The 20,511-nt window shown below is 36.3% G+C and overlaps 1 protein-coding gene across 1 annotated transcript; it reads right to left on the reverse strand.

Moving 5' to 3' along the window:
• Positions 1-340: 340 nt before the first annotated feature.
• Positions 341-19,203, reverse strand: LOC113065995 (glutamate decarboxylase 2-like). The gene is made up of 16 exons (XM_026237543.1): positions 18,323-19,203; positions 17,994-18,056; positions 17,525-17,668; positions 16,895-17,128; positions 16,054-16,144; positions 15,244-15,356; positions 14,678-14,793; positions 14,066-14,145; positions 13,908-13,962; positions 13,669-13,785; positions 12,362-12,426; positions 11,691-11,772; positions 10,267-10,416; positions 9,725-9,832; positions 8,229-8,318; positions 341-4,191 (listed from the first exon to the last, which is right to left on the reverse strand). The coding sequence occupies exons 1-16, from the start codon at positions 18,393-18,395 to the stop codon at positions 4,018-4,020; spliced, it is 1,755 nt and encodes a 584-aa protein (XP_026093328.1). The 5' UTR covers positions 18,396-19,203; the 3' UTR covers positions 341-4,017.
• Positions 19,204-20,511: the final 1,308 nt, after the last annotated feature.

Raw genomic sequence — 20,511 nt, forward strand, 5'->3', positions numbered from 1 at the left:
ATCTACTGAGCTGAGGGGGCTCCTTGCTCCACCCTGGTGGGCCCCAGCTCTTCCTGTTCCCCATGTTAGGCCCAGGAAGGGCTCCTGTTCCCCCATGTTAGGCCCAGGAAGGGCTCTTGTAACAGTTTTAAAATATAAATCTAAACAATAATATGCAATTGAGTATTTGAAAATGTACTCTTAAGTACAATATATTTTAATAAATATTAAAACAATCATAAATTATGTATTATGTTACAATAAAAGAGAACAAATAAGGGCATTGTTAGATGGTTTCTATGCCATTCTGGGAGGACCCTTAGTCAGAAGAGCCAAACAAACAAATTGACAAACTTGTTCGGTAGTAACTTTTATTGGGTGTTTCCCAAGAAAGTAAAACACAATGAATTTGTTTTATTTGCCACTCTTTATATCATTTCAACACACTAATTGTTTGTATCTCATCTGAACGTCATTTGCTCAGACAATCACTGTACTTTCAAACAATGTTGGGTGAGAAAAAAAACAAAAAAAGAATTCACTGAGTTCATGACAACACACGAGTTCCTCATACGACAAACTGATGGACATGATGGGTAGCCATGAAACAGCAGGGAAAACACTGCTCTTAAAGGTCAGAGAGCTGCTACATGGCAAAGCAAGGGAAAGAGAGAAACATGAAGAAGAGAGTGCGATAGATAGACATAAAGACTTTATAGATACATGCCAAGGAACTATACATGCTAATATTAAAGCGGCGGAAATCAACCAAAGCGAAAGACAGAGCGAAAGATCGAGATTCGGTCACAAAAGCATACAACTTCTAGCCACACTGAACATGCTTTCTTAGCAGATAAATATGTCAGATAATGCTAACAAGGAGTGAGCAAGCTAGCGACAGTGTATTATATATTTGAAGCTAATCTATCCATATTGCCACTAAAACTATCACCAGTTTGCATTAAACATACATACACACACACACACACACACACACACACACACTGTATCTGGGATTTTGTTTCACAAGTTCAGAAGGCAAGGCGTTCATGCACGTGCAAAGAGAGCAGGTTTGTAGCAGCAGGGGAAAGACGGCACAGTTGGCGTTCCAAGACTACCATAGTGAGGATGTTGTCATGATTACATGAGCTTAAGATGTACCAGCTATGTGACACAGCTTGCTGATTCTAAAAAAAAAAGGGACAGAAAGAACACTCATATCGCGAAAATGATGAAACTTCGTATTCCTTATATGCTGAAAAAAAAAACAGCTTTATCATTATGAAAATTAACCATGGCTTTACATGCAGATAAAAAAACAACAACAACAAAAAAACAAAACACAAAAAACAATGGTAGTTAAATCATGGTTACCACAAATTAACCATGGTTTTGCTACACCAACCATGGTAACTGCAGTAAAACTGTGGTTATACAATTGGTAATCAATCTACCAAAAAACATGGTCACTACACTTTCACTATAATAAAACCATGGTTAATTATCTTAAGTGGATCTTCCTGTCTGACCAGGGGTGTTTCTCGTACAATGACATAACTCATTGCTTAACCACCTTTGGATGATGCAATCATTGTAGAAACTAGTCATGACCTTTTCCCAAAAACTTAAGACAAGTCTTTCTAACCACAAAGTAACTGTCATAAATAATGTCAGGTAGGTGGTGGAGTGATAATTTCTGGCAGTTAATCAGATTGAGATCAAATTAATTTCATTAATCCTGTAAATAATGCACATAGCATCTGAGGACTGCTCCATTGTTTTCTGTTCTGTTATTTCGCAGTTTCTCTTCATGGTACAAGAGCAGGTATGCACATTCTTCAAAAATGGTGCTCTATTTCTCTAAACAAACATTTCATATTGAATGAAATTTGTATAAGTTTGGAATGAAAGATATAGATTGTAGCATTTGTTAGCTTGCAGATTTTTCTCAATTACATGATCCAAGTCCTTGTGTCAAACTAACGAGAAACTATGCTTCTAACCACAGGTCGAGAGCTGTAGTTCCACCACACAATTTTGTGATGCCGTTTGTGAATGTTTGCTTGAACTATAGATTTGGGAAACACTAAAATGTTGATACCGACAAACTATGTTCTAACTAAGATGCTTTTGGGAAACACATCCCAGGCTGGGAGACCAACTAAGACAAGAAACAGCTGGGACTATTACGTTCTGTAAGGATACAGGTAGTAATGTGGCATTATCAAGTCTACAAAGGATTTCAGCTTTAAAGCAACTCTCATCTCAAATGCATGTCCAAGCTGGGACAAATTCAGACAACTCTCTGTTTCTTAAAACATCACACTTAGAGCATCCATTGGACAGATCATCATACATATAAGCTAAAGTGCACAGGCTTCTCTTTAGGAGAACTAGACAATACTGCCAATTAATACTAAGTCAATACAGATACAAACACACTAAAATACAAGCTGGCACAAGTTTATCACTTGGGCACAAATACAACCAGCATTGGTTCATAAATGACTCCAACAACCACCAAACATTTGCGCAATAATAATCATTTGGAGTTAAAATGCAGTGGCTTCAAGTAGATTTAAAGCCTAGTCTTTCATCTTTGCAGTTACATAAGTCATCACATTCAACACAATCTGACACACGCACGCACAAGCAAAATGTATCTACCATTTAAAATTAAATATTTGTTGAATAGAGAAAATAATATTATTTACCACACAAATAGACTCTGCCTTATTTACAATACAGTTATGTATTCACATAGACATGTACTTGGTCAAGAACATCTAAAAAGACTATTTACATACTATCATAGGGCAGAACCCTAATTATGCTTATGTTTTCTTCTTTTTGGAATCTATATATAACATTAAATCTAGCTCTTTAATACCCTGAAATACCTATACTTTTACACGAATGGGTCAGTAAATTAAGAAATATATTGCTATTATGTAATAACTGTTTTACTACAAAGCCTATATAGGGTACATTTGTCATACAAATACAGTAGGTAATATAATACATATATGTAAGTGCTATTGTTTGTTTGCAGGGGACATTGTTGAAAGGAGGAATATTTATTTTTATTTTTCTTGCTTAAATGGGAACATCTACCAAAAGTTTCCAAAATCAACTGCCATTCAATTGCTCGATTGCACTTTTCCAAATATTAAGTTCCCAGTAAAGAAATAAAGAATATTGCACATTATTAGAGGGAAGGAAATTTCCCTTTTTACAGAGCTTTTTATTCTGCGAACAAGATTAGCCAAGAATATTTTCATTTTATCCTAAGATTATTTTTCATTTAATTTTGTTTGTATTTATTATTATAATTAAAATGTTGTCAAATTTTAGAACTAGAGTAGCATATAATATGCTACTGTATAGACATGTTTATATAACATTATTGTTCATTATAAATGCTGGCAGCCTCCTTTTAATATCATTTAAAAGTGCACCATAATATTTGTGCTTGTTGTTGCACATAATGTTAATTAGTTCCAACTACAAACTTCATGTCCACACTCAATACAGCGGGTCAAAACTGTTTTAAAAACTCACCTATGGTTCTGTATCTTGTTTAATCGATAAAAGTCACACATTCGCTGTGAATGCAAAGCTTTAGGTCTGATTAAGTGGTTTTGTCTCTACTAATATAGTCTGTAATCTGGCACTTTAAATAACGGTCCAAATAGAAACTTAAATCCTGCACTGAATAGAAGCAAATAACTCCTTATATTCTCCATAAAAAAAAAAACTAAAAAACAAACAAAGTCATGTCAAAAATCGCTAAGATAGACAGTAAAAGCAGACATTAACACTTTTACAGGGCTTTAGAGCATGAAGCTCACAACAATGCTACAATATTAAAGTCTAGATATTTTCAAATTGTCTTTTTTAAATTATTATTTTTTTTTCATATCATACTACCTTTATATGACTTTGGAAAAGAGGAATCAAAGTTTTACCGTTACATTCACAACAAATATCCGTTCCATCCAAGGACACAAGAATAAGAGGTTTTGGCATGTAAAGTTTTTAAAGGTCCTGTCCCAGTCGCTCAATCTCTTCAAGGAGGAAGTCAATGTCTGCAAAGGTAGCAGCTGGGTTGGAGATGACCATACGAAAGAAGTTGACCTTGTCTCCCTGGGGCTGATAGCTCACCATGGTCGTTCCATACTCCATCATTCTGGCTTTAATTACAGGGGCAACCTGTAAGAGAAAATGATATAATGATAGTCAAAAGGGTCTCAAAACAACACCAGAATGTGTTTTGCTTTCATTGTATAGACAAAATCGTATCTTGGGTTACAAAAAAGAAAGAGAATCAAGTTTGGAACAACATAAGCATGAGCAAACTTTTTAATTGTGAAATATTTTAATAATACAAAGCACTTGATAATTTTGCGTTTATTTGGATTGTACATTTAATAATAAAAGTTATATTAATAGAAGAGTTTAATATTGTATAAAGACTCAAATTATCTTCATAACAAAGCAGAGTCTGTACATTAATAAGCTCCAGCTGAATTCATTGCAGCACTTTAGTCCTTTAGACTAAAGTCTAATCAGAATGTCAACCAGTAATATATTACTCCAGTGCTTCCTTATAAGCATACTTCCTATGGAGCCAGAAGAGTCTCAATAAAGATAAATGCACACACTACATTCACATATGCACACACAGGATTCATACATGCACACACATAATTCATAAATACACACACAAGATGCACAAATGCGCACAAAATTCACAAATGCACACACAAAATTTAAAAAGCACAGAAGATTCACAAATGCATACAAAATTCAGAAATGCACACAAAAATCAGAAATACACACACAATTCAGAAATGCAAACAACATTTACAAATGCACTCAAGATTCACAAATGCACAGGACAAGATTCACAAATGTATTTCTGATGCACACACACATATATCTTGATTCACAAACTGCTTGCGGTCTGTGAACTTCACTGCATTTGTGTGTGAATTTTGAGACTCCCCTGACTTGGCTCGACACACAAATGCTTTTTTTTAAACAGGGAATGATCAGCAACCAATCAGATATCTCCCTTCTTTTAGCCAATCACAAGAATGCACCCCATGTGGGGGGATTGTTTACTTATAAGCCAATCACATGAACGTGTTCACACAGCAATTGTATTAAATTGTATGAAAATACAGATGTTTAGATTACAATTCAGGTTTAATTTTTATTATTTTTTACAAAATATAAATTTAAAAATGTCTCAATACATATAGCCCAGTGACTGCAGAAAATAAGTTAACCATGGATTCATAAATTTGCAATAGGCAATTATTTAATTTTATTGAAATATTATAATGAAAGTAAAATAAAAATTTTTTTAAACCTTTTTGAATATTTAAATATATCTAAATATTATTTTGGATGCAATATAGAAGTCACTTTTATTATAATATTCAGTCCCTACATGAAGAGAGAGTCAGTGGTCCGCTGCGTGTCAGGGTCTGGGGACAGGAGGAACTCAAGTGCAGACAGGGATTCTCAACACAAAGGGTTTATTACAAAAAGGGGAAAACAAAACCCACGAGGGGGAAAACAACAGCTAGGGCAGAAACTAAACAACTTAACAGGACAGGATTGATATGACAAACAAACTCTTAAACACTAACTACAAACAAACACTCACGTTAATACAAAGACTTCTCAAAGGGGGTTACAAGGGTAAACTTCTCACAAGACTGACCAGAAGGAATACAAATGTGAAACACATAAGTAGTACAATGAACCGACGCAAGACAGAGCACACTAGGAGATCTAAATAGGGGAACTAATCAAGACACGGCAGGTGTTACAGATAGGACAATCACGACACGACTAGGATGACAAGGGGGGCGGGGCAAGGGAACAAGACAACACAAGCACATGGCCCAAAGACAAGGCCATGCGCTTGTACACAAAACAAGGGTCTGTCATGATCCTGCCTCAAGACTAGGAAAAATCAAGGACACAAGGGCAGAATCATGACACTGCGAGAGGAAAGTGGCTGAGTCAGTGGTCCGCTGCAAGAGGAAAGTGAGTCGTTCGCTGCGTGACTCGTGAGGAAAGTGAATCGTTCGCTGAGGAAAGTGAGTCGCTCGCTGGGTGAGCTAAGTGAGTCGTTCGCTGCGTGACTCGTGAGGAAAGTGAGTCGTTCGCTGCGTGACTCGTGAGGAAAGTGAATCGTTCGCTGAGGAAAGTGAGTCGCTCGCTGGGTGAGCTAAGTGAGTCGTTCGCTGCGTGACTCGTGAGGAAAGTGAGTCGTTCGCTGCGCAAAGTGGGTCGCTGGCTGTGTGAGGTAAGTGAGTCGTTCGCTGAGGAAAGTGAGTCGTTCGCTGCGTGAGGAAAGTGAGTCGTTCGCTGATTGGCTTATAAGAAAACAATCCCCCACGTGGGGTGCATTCTTGTGATTGGCTAATACAAGGGAGATATCTGATTGGTTGCAGATCATTCCCTGTTTAAAAAAAGGCATTTGTGTGTTGAGCCAAGTCAAGGGAGTCTCAAAATTCACACACAAATGCAGTGAAGTTCACAGACCGCAAGCAGTTTGTAAATCAAGATGTATGTGTGTGTGCATCAGTAATACATTTCTGAATTTTGTTCTGTGCATTTGTGAATCATGAGTGCATTTGTAAATGTTGTTTGCATTTCTAAATTGTGTGTGTATTTCTGAATTTTGTGTGCATTTCTGAATTTTGTATGCATTTGTGAATCTTCTGTGCTTTTTAAATTTTGTGTGTGCATATGTGAATTTTGTGTGCATTTGTGTATCCTGTGTGTGTATTTATGAATTATGTGTGTGCATGTATGAATCCTATGTGTGCATATGTGAATGTAGTGTGTGCATTTATCTTTATTGAGACTCTTCTGGCTCCATATACTTCCTGGTGTTCTGTTCTTGACTTAGCTTGAGCAGAACAAGCTTGATTAGATCAGTAGCTTTGTACAGTATGTGGGACTGTAATCTGAATAAACGCACACAACTGCTCATCGCCACATAATTACACTCACCTCCTCATAAAACCTTTCCAGGTGCCCAGCTACTGTATTATCAACAGCAGGACTTATAATCCTTTCCATCTCTATGAAACAAGCCATGATATACTGGAACCTGTCCGGTGTCTTTACTTATATGTCTTTAAATAAATAAATAATAAAATACTGCATTGTAGCGTTCCTACACCATAAAATCACTCACTTATGTGACTATCATGCTACTCAAGAGTTTCATGTAAAAGTCAAAGCATAAGCATTCTAGTTTCAGGTAGATGAGGAGGGGTTTGTGGGTAGGGTTTGATAGAGACCCTCTTTGAATTACTAGCATGAACACCATCTGTTCAGCCTAATAGCTGATTAGAGCTTTGTTGGCATGGGAGTGACTGAAGAGCAGCCAGCCAATAAAAGGACACCTGATGAGCAGCCCCTCCCCCTCCAATGACATCACTGCAGGGATGTCATCTTAGTTTTTTTTTTCTGGTTCAAAATTGATAGAACCAAAGACTTAAACTACTCCAGTCTGTGTGCATTGAATTTATTTAATACACAAGTTGAGTTGAATTACTGAAATAAACTTTTCGACGACAGTCTAATTTATTGAGATGCACACACACACACACACACACACACACACACACACACACACACACACACATATACATATATATATATATATATATATATATATATATATATATATATATATATATATATATATATATATATATGATTTACTTTGAAACTGATTTCTCTCAGTGAAACTACATTTGAAATAATGCAAATTATACAAATAATTACAAAGTAAGAACAATTGACTCGTGTAAAATTTTAAAGTAGAAAGAATGATTTGACATTTTCTTATAAAACTTTGTCCATTAATCTTCAAAAAGATGATTAAAACATAATTATTAAAAATTTACTTTGAATGAACATTTCAATTAACAAGCACACTACAAGTGCGCATTTAACACGTTTTTATCATAACGGACACTAATCTGGCCTAAACAAAATCAACACATATAATAGAAGAATAAAATGGATAAATGTAACACTTGTATCACAGCACACTTATGTACCTATTTAGAGTTTCTTTAGAAATTTATAATATTTCAAGTTTATTTTCTTTTGTTACTCTTTCATTGTACCCCTGCTGCAAACGCAATATGCGATCCTCTGAAATGTCAAAGCTCAGTTCGCATCAACTGATCGAATCCAATTTTTCTCACCTTGTGCAGACGCTTCATTTTCTCCACTTTGTCCTCCAGGTAGCGTACGCCCGGTGGAAGGTACCAGAAACACACATTGGTATGCTGAGGCTGCAAGGACATGAGAACACCAGATAGCATCAGCTTACATTCACACAATACACACACCTATCACTCGATTTCACATACAACACACGCTTGCATAAATAGAGCACTCTGGGGAGTCCATTAAAGATCCGTGACAGAATATGTGATTTCAGCCTGTCTGGGGCCATAATGGGAATTTTTGTTGCCATCAGTTTGGAAGCAGCCATGTAATCTGTTCAATCAAAAGGCTTTGCTGTGAGGACGTTTAGCGGTTGAGCAGGTAGCTCATAGACAGACACTACAGTCCATTAGAGGCCCTCATCCTCATTGTGAGGCTCCAGGGGCCACAGTAGAGAAGAATGCCTCTATGCACCAGTGAAAAGGACTCATTTGCAATTCAGATGGTGGGACGCGGAGACAAAACACAGATTGAGCCATACCTCAGCTTGCTGAAACCAAAAAGAGCTTGCTAAACATGAAATTGAAAGCTGAACTGTTTTGTTAAATGCCATTCGATCATACTGCAACACTGCAACCCTCCTCGCCCTGCACTGCCCTGACTTCAGCAAGGAGCCTCCAGCCAAATCATTTTGTTATACCAGGCACAATTTACATTGAAATGAGTCCCGAACGACTGCTCAGTCATTTTAAGGGTGAAACATCTCATGATAGATGAATTAGTGCACACAATCAGTTCCGCATTTGACAAAATTATTAGAAATACAGGACCTGCATTTAAAATCAGTGGGGATCTTTGTTTAATATAATAATTTATGAATAAATGGAATTGATGAAATGAACTGCTTTAATTTGAATAGTTTTTTAACATTCCGAATACATTTAAATAATTCTGAAATAAACCACATTAAATTTTACGTATAAAAAAAAAAAAAAAATTCCAGAACACATACACTACTGTTCAGTTTTGGGTAAGATTTGATTGATTTATTGTTTGATTTTCATTTTTAGTTCAACCCATTCACTTTTGACCATCAGCATGAAGTCTAATCAACATTGCAGCATATTTAAACAAGAGCCCACTTTAATATATGCCATACAGGGGTGGGTTATATTATATTGAGATAATATCGCAGTACCTCACTGTTAAAAACAAAACAAAACAGAAAATGTCAGAATTTCGGTCTGTCCATTATTATGGCTATATTGTGACATCATTATTGCCATTATTATGGGTAATATGCTGAGGGTACTCAATGCACAGACTATAACACTAGGTACATTTATGTGCCCTCTTTATGTGCCCTTCTGTTCGCTCAAACTAAACAACAGCAGAAAAGGCCTGTTTACTTCTTTAAATATTCACCAAATTTCCTTTACTTTCTAATCTCTCAGTCTCTACCACATAAAAAGTACTGATGACAAGATGCAGCACAATGCCAAAAGAATTAAATATATCTAATAAGACTTACTTTTCCATCAAACACCATCTCGTATCCTTCCCTGTCCTTGATCTTGTTGTAGAGATACTCTGAAAGCTCCAGACATTTGTCAATCTGAGCCTCAAAACCAATAGTGCCCTTCAGAAGAGGAGAAAAAGGATGACCATTCTGATAACACAATAAACCTCAATAGCAATCAAACAATAAGGATGAACTTCTGTCCCAAATGCCTTATAGCAGTTGTTTAAGGCAGGCTAGCAGCCCAGTAAATGTGCTGATAGTAAATGTTCACTTTTTATGAGGATAGGATATTGGTTTACTACTTTAATTCGGGAAATGACATCCAGTTATCTTGGTTATTTTATTCCTGTGCACAGTGCACATGCTGAAGCAGCAATAATAAAAATAATATTCATATTAGCATACTGCTTAATACAGCAGCACAATATCATATTACACAAAATTAAAATTGCTAACTCTGAATACTACTAGAAACTTTATAATAATTATTAATAACTTGCCCATGTTATATTTTGCAGCTGTAAAACACAAAACATGAATCTCTACAATACCTTAGCTCTCCACATTAGCCATAGTTTGAAGATGTCCACATGGCGGCCGCACTGTAGGGCCTTGTCACCTGTGTCGTAGGACAGATCATAGTGCTTGTCCTGCTGGAACAGATAACAGGCCTGCATCTGATTGCAGCCCTGCATCAGACCCTGGAACACATAACATGAAAAGGTCAGAAAAAAAAAAAAAAATGAAATGGCTTAACCTTAGTCATTTAAAAGTCATTAAAAAGGTTGTTTAGGAAAGTGACTTTAAGTCCCCCAGCAGCATTTGCTGGCAGATGTCACTTGTTCAGTGTTTAGAAATCAGCGCAGCGCAGTACGTGTCAAACTATGGTATGTTGACAATATTGTGGTTCAACAATGATATTATGTTATGGACATTTTAAGACTCATAATAAATTATGTTTGCAATGGATACAGGCCTATTTATGAAGTTGACTTTGTGTGGTATCAGAACTAATATGGTGGTAATTAGCCTAGGCTTTTTCGTAATGTAATTGAAGCGAATTGGCAATCACTTTTGATAATTAAAATTCAAATTGGCTCTAAATGGCTAAGATCTATAATTGGGTAAGCATGGTGGTGTCCAGTTCCAACGTGTCCTTGTATTGAATCAAAGACGGAGCCGGATGCGGAGCCATTAAGTCCATGTCAATTTTTTTATTCTGCAAAACTTAAGCCCTTTTGACATTTTGCCTGACGTGGCTATATTAAAAAATATATATATATAGCCATGCCGGGGATTACATCCTGGTGATGGCACACACTCTCATCCCTATCGCCAATCCATCAGTGATTGATCAGGCGTACATATCGCGAAAGGGATACGCGGCCATGCGGGAGTGATCACCGACCTGGTGGCAAGGTCCAGCAAAACTTCAAGTTCCTCTGACGAGAAGCTTGGAGCCCTTTTTTATATTGCTTCCCCACCATATTCTGTATCTAACTCTCTCTCTCTGTTCATTGTAGATAGGTTGCTTTATTTAAAACATTAACCAATGGCAATCAATACCGCATTAAATAGAAGTAACTGCAGCTGCTTGCCAATCAATTCTGATTGTAAAGTACCTTACCATTAATATAAAAGTGTATTACATAATTTTTAGAAGGCGTTAAACCCATGTCAAGATGCGGTACAAGTGGCACAATGGGATTAGGAGGGTGGATGATTAGCAAGGGATACCCGGTTAGTCTAACCGTCACAACATATCGTGTGAACATATTACTGACCATTTGATAATTTAATTTATAGTCTATATTCTACTGATAATTTAAACTATGTTAAAATAAATGTTACTGTAATAATTTGAGGAATGTTTCATTTGCATAGAACGTGTTGTCTTTTTTAACGCTGTATTGCACCTTCGCGTGAAGTGGAAAATCGATTACTGAGCAATCGATGCCAACTAACCTAACTCAGCACCTTCACTTTGGACAGCGCTCTTGTAATGTCGGACGTAAGAGGCAATCATTTTATGAGGGTTCCAGGTCATAGAATTAGCCCTAAAATTGTCAGGTTCGGTTTAGACAGGAAATAATTAAAATACCAAGACATTGTCCTTGAAATAAATGAATAGCTATATAATCACTTATTTTGATTCAGCTAAGATCTCTCCCTGAGACACTGTGCTGTGCAGTGAAACAAGTCAAAAGAAACCCACTGGTGGACTAATATTTCAGCCATGAATACATACATTTCACAAGCATTTATTGATAAGAATTGAGGTGTGTTTGGTCTTGACTGACTAGATATGCTACATTGCTGAGCAAGTACAAATGCTTGCTCTGTTGAACCTGCTTAGACATAAAGATATCAGGAATTATTTTGCGGCAAACTTTAAAGTAAAAAAACAAAAACAAAAAACATAGCAGCTCTAGACAGGTGGTGCTGGGGAGGAGGAGGGCTAAAAAGGAGGATTCCTAGAGACCGTGTATGGCTAGTTAAATAAGAATACTGAAGAGTTATGTAGATGAAGAAGTGCAGATGATAGGCTGCTGCAACAGTCCAGAGAGAACCAATCAGTGCATGGATAGTGTTTCATGACTGAGCAAGACATTTATTTAATCCATATAAACTGCAGAATGTACTGACCTCTCGACTCCATTCAGCTTCCACCGATGTTTCCGGGACATTAGCAAACTTCCGCCCCATGCTCCCTGTATAAACACAGAGACATTGTTCAATTTTTTTATTAAACAGAAACATGTAGGTATTTCTCATGGTTAAAAAGGTTTAATCTTGAGATACTATATACAGATATATGAGGTCTGACCCAAAGTATAATACTGATCTTTATTATATTTCCAAAAGTAGATATTACTGTACATTCGTTTTCAGTACATTCAGCTATATATATATATATGTGTGTGTGTGTGTGTGTGTGTGTGTGTGTGTTTGTACATTATATTCTCAGCCCATTTGAGACTGTAGAGCTGCAGCCTTTAGGTCAGATTAATGATGCTGAGTGGAGTCAAAAGCAATGCATGTGTTTGAGCTTCAACATGCCGCCATAATATGCCAGAGGTGACAGCATCACCAGAGAATGAATAATAATGAGGAATAGGATAACGCTATTAATCTTGTCAGCCCCATTAGAATGAATACACACATGTACAGACTCACACAGACTAATTGAATGTAATTCCTCTAATAGGAAATAGTTAGATGATGCTACACATCTAAAGGAGGCCATTTAATACATGCTTGCTAAATTCACCTGCCATGCCACCTTTCATTATTTTTGTGCAAAATATGCTGCAACCAAAAATTATGGGTGGTGGGAGGGCATTGCAAAGTGTTTCCTTGCTAACTGAGGTGTTCTGGGTATGTTACTAGGACATATCTATACAGCTTATATGCTGTTCAGATTGGTTGTTAGGAAACTCGAGTTTTTAAGATGTTCAAGCTGATTTTTAGGATTCAATTTACTTTTTCAAAGTCCATTCTAAAAGAAGATATTTTCTTTAACAGAAAACACTTTTCAAGAATTAAAACAAATGGCTTTCTCGGACTACAGTGTGTTCTTGTGAAGTCGTAATGTTACTAATTTAAATAATTCCTGCTAATGGAATACACAAAAAGGGATAAGAGGTCTGGAGTCCATATACTCTTTAAAAAAACTGTGAAATGTCATGTTAAATTCATGTTTGCAAAGGTTCAAGAGTGAAAACCTATTCTAGTACCAAAAACCAAATCAAGACTTTGTAAAAGGGCATAATAGAACCCCTTTAAGAGCTCTAATGGAGTAAAGTTGAGAAGGTCCTCAGTTCTGTCCCAATAGAACAATAATTAGGCTGTGCCAAAACTGAGATCACTCTTGGATCCCTGTCCACTGTCTGTATTTCACAGGTGAAGTATTCAGGAAGTTCATGTAAGTTCAGGGAAGCAGATCTACTCACATCCACATGCATCCAGATATCATGCTTCTTACAGATGTCCGCTATAGCAATCAGGGGATCAAAGGCACCATAAACCGTGGTGCCAGCTGTGGCGCTGACAAAGAACGGCACGAATCCCTGTGAGAAAGAAATCAGTGCATTATTCAAGGGTCCATTTTGCCAAAGGACCACGAAGATTATTTAAACTGACCCAAAAGAGACACATGAGGGGGTCATGGAGACACTCTCATTTAAATTACCTTCTGCTTGGCTTCAATAACTCTCCTCTCAAGATCGGAAGGAATCATTTTACCCCTAGAAGAAATGAGAGAAGTAAAGAAGTCATATGGTTTAGCGATTATGATGTTAAGACTTGCATTTCTCAATTGTGCATCAAGTAGTGGTAATTCAGATTAACCTTTCATCAGCTTTAATACAGATGACACTTTCTGTACCAATTCCAAGTGCGGCTGCTCCTTTCTTGATTGAGAAATGGCTCTGAAAGGCATAATTCAATCATCAATGCACTAAACTGCACATAAACATAAATCTCTGTCACGATATATATATATACACTCACACACACATACACACACACACGTTTGTTTTTGTGAAAAGTGGGGACATCCCATAGGCGTAATGGTTTTTATACCATACAAACTGTATATTCTATCGCCCTTCACCAACCCTAACCCTAACCCTAACCCTCACAGGAAACCCTCACGTTTTTACTTTCTCAAAAAAAAAATAAAAAAAATAATAATAATTCTGTATGATTTATAAGCGTTTTGAAAAATGGGGACATGGGTTATGTCCTCAGAAGTCACCCTCTTCTTGTAAACCCTGTGTCATACTCATGTCATTATACAGAATTGTGTCCTGATATGTCACAAAAACAATAGCGCACACACACACACACACACACACACAGTATAATGGGCAAATGACATCCCATGCAATTTTGCTGTCTTTAAAGAAAAAATATATATACTAGTATAAAATGATAAAAAAAAAAATAAGACGGACATACATGTTCAGATGTGAAGGCCACCAGTCTTGGTACGGATGACATTCCTTTATCCTTGACCTCAGGGAACATTTTATAGCGAGCCAGCAGCATGGCATACATGTTGGAAATGGCGCCACCTAGAGGACAATAAAGTAAACTTCTCATTCCATCACAGGTAAAGCTTGACCTCAGTCAGTTTTTACTCAGGCCCTGATTTACTCTGGTGTAACTGCCCACACTATATATATATATATATATATATATATATATATATATATATATATATATATATATATATATATATATATATATATATATATATATATATATATATATTTTTTTTTTATATATTTTTATATTTTTATTTTTATTTTTTTACTGGTGTGGCTGGAATCATATTCACTGTTGAATAATAATTTTACAACCCAAAAACACAAATAATTGATATTGCCTTTCTTTTTTTTTTAAGATCATCAAAGATTAATGGAGACATTTTCTTCTAATAACTTCACACCTTTAGTCAATTCCTGTGCTTGCACTCACAGAGCGCATATTAAGGCAGGTCATGCAGATTGACAGCTGCTTACCTGGGGAGAATATTCCATCACCGCGGCCATCCTGCCAGCCAATGATCTCCCTCATCTTCTTTAGCGTGACGTATTCCAGCAGCACAAAGACTGGAGCCACCTCATAGGTAAACCTTTTTGCACAGAGATCACGTGACCCAGTTACACAAGCCAGAAAAAAATGTCAGGATGAGCAAACATCACAACAACCTGTTTTGCCTCTGATGTTTGAGGGGATTCTGCAACAGTCTGCAGGTTATACAGCAGGGTGTCACTGTCAGCTTAAAACAATGGTGGAAATTTAACTATTTCTGAAGTGAATTAAAAAAAAAAGAAAAAAAAAATATATATATAGATAGATAGATAGATAGATAGATAGATAGATAGATAGATAGATAGATAGATAGATAGATAGATAGATAGATAGATAGACAGATAGATACTTTTCCTCCCATAAAATGATATACTGTATATAACATTTGATTTTTAATATTCCCAATTTAACAAAGCTGAATCAAACCCCCACAAAAGCTGTTACATTGTTATTACAATGTTATCACATTTTTTTAAGCATCTGCTAAATCTAACATTTAATTCCTTAGATTAAATCTAATCTCATTTTCTTTCTATGAATGGCACAAGATGACAAAAGTGGAGTTTATATTTGCTGGTCTTAATTCATTAGCCAAAATAATGCGAATGGAAATTTTATCCACTACAATGCACAGGCAGGGTCTATTTTTTAACCATTTTTTTCAGTATACAGACACAATCAATAAATATGTAAAAATATTGCTCTTTGTATTTTAATGGATGGAGACACACACTCACATATTGGTGTTGGCAGTGGAGGTTAGCCAATCTGCAGCCAACCCAACCATGTCCAACCCAGTGGAGAGCTGATTGAAATATCTGGGGTGTGCTGAAGGTATAGATAACATAGTGAAAAAATGTAAAATTAATACATTTTACATAGAAGAATATTCATGCATTCATGCAATCTATAATCTATTTATGGCTCACTATTAATAGTCACTTGTGGCTTGATGTGAACCACTTCAGAAGGAGCTCAAATGAATCTCTGACCGGCGCAGACAGCAAGGAAATCAACCAGTCTTTCTGAGCATTCATAGTTATTCCCAAAAAGACTTTTCAAAATAATGCCCCCCAGTCATAATGCCATCAGAGACAAATAAAATCGACCCTAGACGCATACATTTAATATCACGTCATGTTCTGGTCTGATTCGTTTCGCCTTCAGGCACAGACATATATATATATATATATATATATATATATATATATATATATATATATACAAATAGCCTATATATTTTGCGAGACAATAGAGAAGCAGAATTTATGTAATGTATGTTTGCTTATACCTAAAGATATGTAATGAAGATGAATAATGCAATACACAATAACATATATCCTAGTATTAAAACCATTTCTACGCTGGGGTGATATGGTAACATCTGTATTAATTGGTTTGAATTTCAGTTAAAAATATAGCTTAACATCTCTGAAATAACATAAATACATTGATTTGTACCAGCACAACGCATTTTACAGGTTTGATACAATATAAATAACTATTTTAAGGTAACATTCGCAGGATGCCACTTTTTACGATGTATATTGCTTACAAATCACAGATGACATTTTTTACCAGTTTTTATTGCGTATTTTAGCGTGGCTCGACAGCTGATCAGAATCTCATCTAGAGTCTCGGGATCGTCCGAAAGCTCCCAATTATTCCTTTGGAGCAATTCGTTTGGATAGTGAAAATCGATCACTTTCGTTGACCTGTCAAAAGATTCCGCTATATAAGCCAGCATTATATCCACAACCTCCTGCAGGAAATTCATAGTCTTCGCGTCCCCATTCAGTGCAGGTAAAAGATCTGTAAACAACAACGCAGTTGTATTAGAATAACTGAATCAAGTGTAAAACAGCTTCATTTAACATTGAAAAAGAAACCAAGGACAACATTTCCGAAATGCATCGTTAGTTTACATTTTTACATTATAACAATGTTATCCACTACAATGCACAGGCAGGGTCTATAAAAAAAAATAAAAAAAAATAAAAAGACGACGTGCACAATCAATAGATATGTAAAAATGTTGGCTTATATATTACAATGCTTTTAAACGAATAATAAAGTCTGACATACTACAAAACAAAAATAACTAGAAATATAATAATAAATAAGTGGAAAAACATAACCAATATAACCAACCACGAAACCAAAATTTGGCCCGTTTTTCAGTTGTGATAGCGACGTGATATAGTTTACCTGTTGAATAGAGATCAGAGAAACACACGGTGTCTTTGGAGCAGTTACAGGGTTTATTACAGCCGCAGCTCTCGGATGTTGACCCATCCTCTGGTTTAACTGGAGCCTGAGCTGTTTTTTCAGCCTCCCCGACATTTAACAGAGCTACAGAATAAACGATTACTCTATTAATTAAAAAAAGTCACACTTTTTTTCTTTTCTTTCTTTCCTTCTTTCTTTCTTTCTCTCTCTCTTTTTTTAACTGCACCTAATTTGTTTCGGGCCTTTCAGAGTCTAGATTTTTAAATAAAGAAATAAATAACAAATATGAAAAAAAAAAAAAAAAAACAAGCTTTAAATGTTCACTTTAGAACCATGAAAACATGAAATGTTCCAATCTCGGGCTGTTTACAACCATATCACCTTTTGGGAAAGTAGGTCAGATACAAATACATATTTTACATTTGGACCACGTTAAAAATAAACCTACCACATAATTTGGAGCCGATGCCTCCGGAGAATTTCTGGGCCGCCGCCTGACACCATGCTCTGGCTGAAACGATCAAGCGCGTGTGATTTGAACACCATATCCCTCGTAAAACTTCCATTAAGAACACCAGTAATCCATGGCGTGGAACTGGCCTTAAAATACCAAGCTAAATTCTGTTGTTCATTATCATACGGCAAAACTGACATTTCAAGGTTTTAAATTAACATTGACAAAACAATGTCGCATTTCTTTGTCTCACAGCCACTAATACATGAAACACAATCATGCTGCACATGTTCAAGCTTCTGTTTGAACGTCATGTCACTTACGAGTGTTCGGGCTTTGACTGCCGTTTCCAGACGCGTTTTCAGCACCCATCAACCAAAACCCGTGAGATGCCATCGCGAACAGAGTGGATCAGAGCAACGACAGAGAAACCCGGGCAGCAGCCATCCAGACGTGTGTCACGGGGGAACGGGAGCTGTCCGCAGCCGTGGTGCTGAATCCTGCCCAACGCGTCGGAAATCCAGTTGCGTGCACGATGTATTTACACTCACACCTGTCCAAATGCGTCAAATAATGTGCTTTAATTGCTAAGTAGCTCTTAAAAGATATCCAAATCCCTCAGACGGAAAACAGCCGAAACAGAGCCTCTTTATTCAGGTGGTGTGCCGTGCGCAGTGATTTTGAGCAGCCAGAGTCCGTCACTGGACGCTCGGAGAAACGCTTGCACTGATGGAGATACAGGCATCCAATTGTTCTCATTCTCTTTCACATACCTCAGGTGCAAATGCAAGTTGAAGGTACACAAAACACTTCTTGCAAAACCTTGCGCGTGCTCTCCAACATGCAAACTTGCAACTTTAGTGGTATTACAAGCTTCTTGTGGCATAAAGATAATCCGCTTCACGTCACCAGTGAAATTCCGAGGCGATTTAGGTCATGACGAAATATTTTGCGTAGTAAATCGTGACCACACACACTAGTCTATGCCTCTCCTGGCGCACCACCCGCATCTGTGCTGAAAGCACAACAGTTTTTTTTTTTTTACTCCAGCCAGACTTCATCAGAAGCAGGATGAGCAGCCGGGCTGCTCAATGGACCATGACATTCAGATCTGCGATCCACATGCCATGACCGTTTTTTTTTAATTTTTATAATCAAACCATTTATAATTAAAAAGGAAACTGGAGATCCATTTTCAGACCTGAACCGGAAAACCTATGATTAATAAATACCGTGAATGTATTTACTCTCAATACCATTCTCAATTGTGTGTGGCGATGGTTCAAATCATCTATTTCGTTTGCATATAATAAAATAAAACCCTAAATAAAGCATTAATAAATTAATAAAAGTGCGGGTTGCATGGACCTCACTGCTGAGAGACACTCATCCTCATAGCCAGGCTACAGGATACACGTCCCACTGCCACATCAACACGATTACCAATATTTGCTTTTAAAGACATTTAGTAAGTGTCTTCATTGTTATGTATTTTCAAGCTGATGGCTCCAGGGGGTTAATGTTTAAGCTCTTGTATGTTCAATTAATTTGGGAGCAAGAACCCCCATAAGGAACCATACCGCCAAAGATAAATTGTTTTTAATACACTCAAATAACTTGCCAAAGTGGTCCTGTCTGAAATTATATTATAGGATGTAGAAAATAACAGGTAATAATATTAAAAATAGAAAATAATAGTTTTTTTCCCACTTATGTTATATCACGAAGAGCAGGTCAAGAAAGTTGCACCGAAAAAATAAAATAAAATGCGTTGCTCAGTGGCAATCAATAGACACTCTAGTCTATAAAATCAGCATCACACTAAAATAGACACAAACATAAATTGATTCAGTCGACCAGTCATAAAATTAAATTCAGAATTTATGTTAGGAAGCTGCTTTTAATATAACAATCTACATCCCGAAACCATATTTTCATTTCATCATTGTTACCTAAACATGAACATTTTAATATCATATAATGTATTTTACATCAAAAAGGGCACATAAATGGAATGAGCTGAGAAGGGCTTAAGAAAATGAAACTGGTCTACTAATAATCACATTTTATTGTAACTTTAATCTGAACTGGGTTTAACATCATCATTATGTACAATTTAAGAATTTTATCATTTAATTATACTAATTACATAATTAAATATTTAGAAAAACATATTTACATATGTGACATTTCAGGAATACACATCCATACATATACATATTAAATAAAAAGTATATATTAAGATACAATTTAGATGTGCAGATACAAGTGCAGATACAAGAAAATATTATGATGCATCTGTTATTGTTTATGCAGAAATTATGCAGCTAGTCTGACTCACTAAAGAATCCTGAACAGACATTAATTCCAATATAACCTAACTGGCATATCTTTGAAGACAAATCTTCAGAAAGACTTGCACAGAATGCATCAACATCCAGAAAACATCAACTGCTAAACCAGAGTTAAAAATCAAGCAAGGGCAGCACACAAGTCCTGTCACCATCAGCTC

Source organism: Carassius auratus, chromosome 49, assembly GCF_003368295.1.
Source record: "Carassius auratus strain Wakin chromosome 49, ASM336829v1, whole genome shotgun sequence".
Lineage (NCBI taxonomy): Eukaryota > Metazoa > Chordata > Actinopteri > Cypriniformes > Cyprinidae > Carassius > Carassius auratus.

Bases quoted from the DNA above. Each gene is read 5' to 3' on its own strand.
- LOC113065995 (XM_026237543.1), bottom strand. From the start codon at position 18,395: ATGGCATCTCACGGGTTTTGGTTGATGGGTGCTGAAAACGCGTCTGGA. The intron at 16,145-16,894 runs GTAAAAAATGTC...CTATACCTTCAG, and splicing joins AAAATACGCAATAAAAACTG to CACACCCCAGATATTTCAAT. The intron at 14,146-14,677 runs GTATGTCCGTCT...TATGCCTTTCAG, and splicing joins TGGCCTTCACATCTGAACAT to AGCCATTTCTCAATCAAGAA.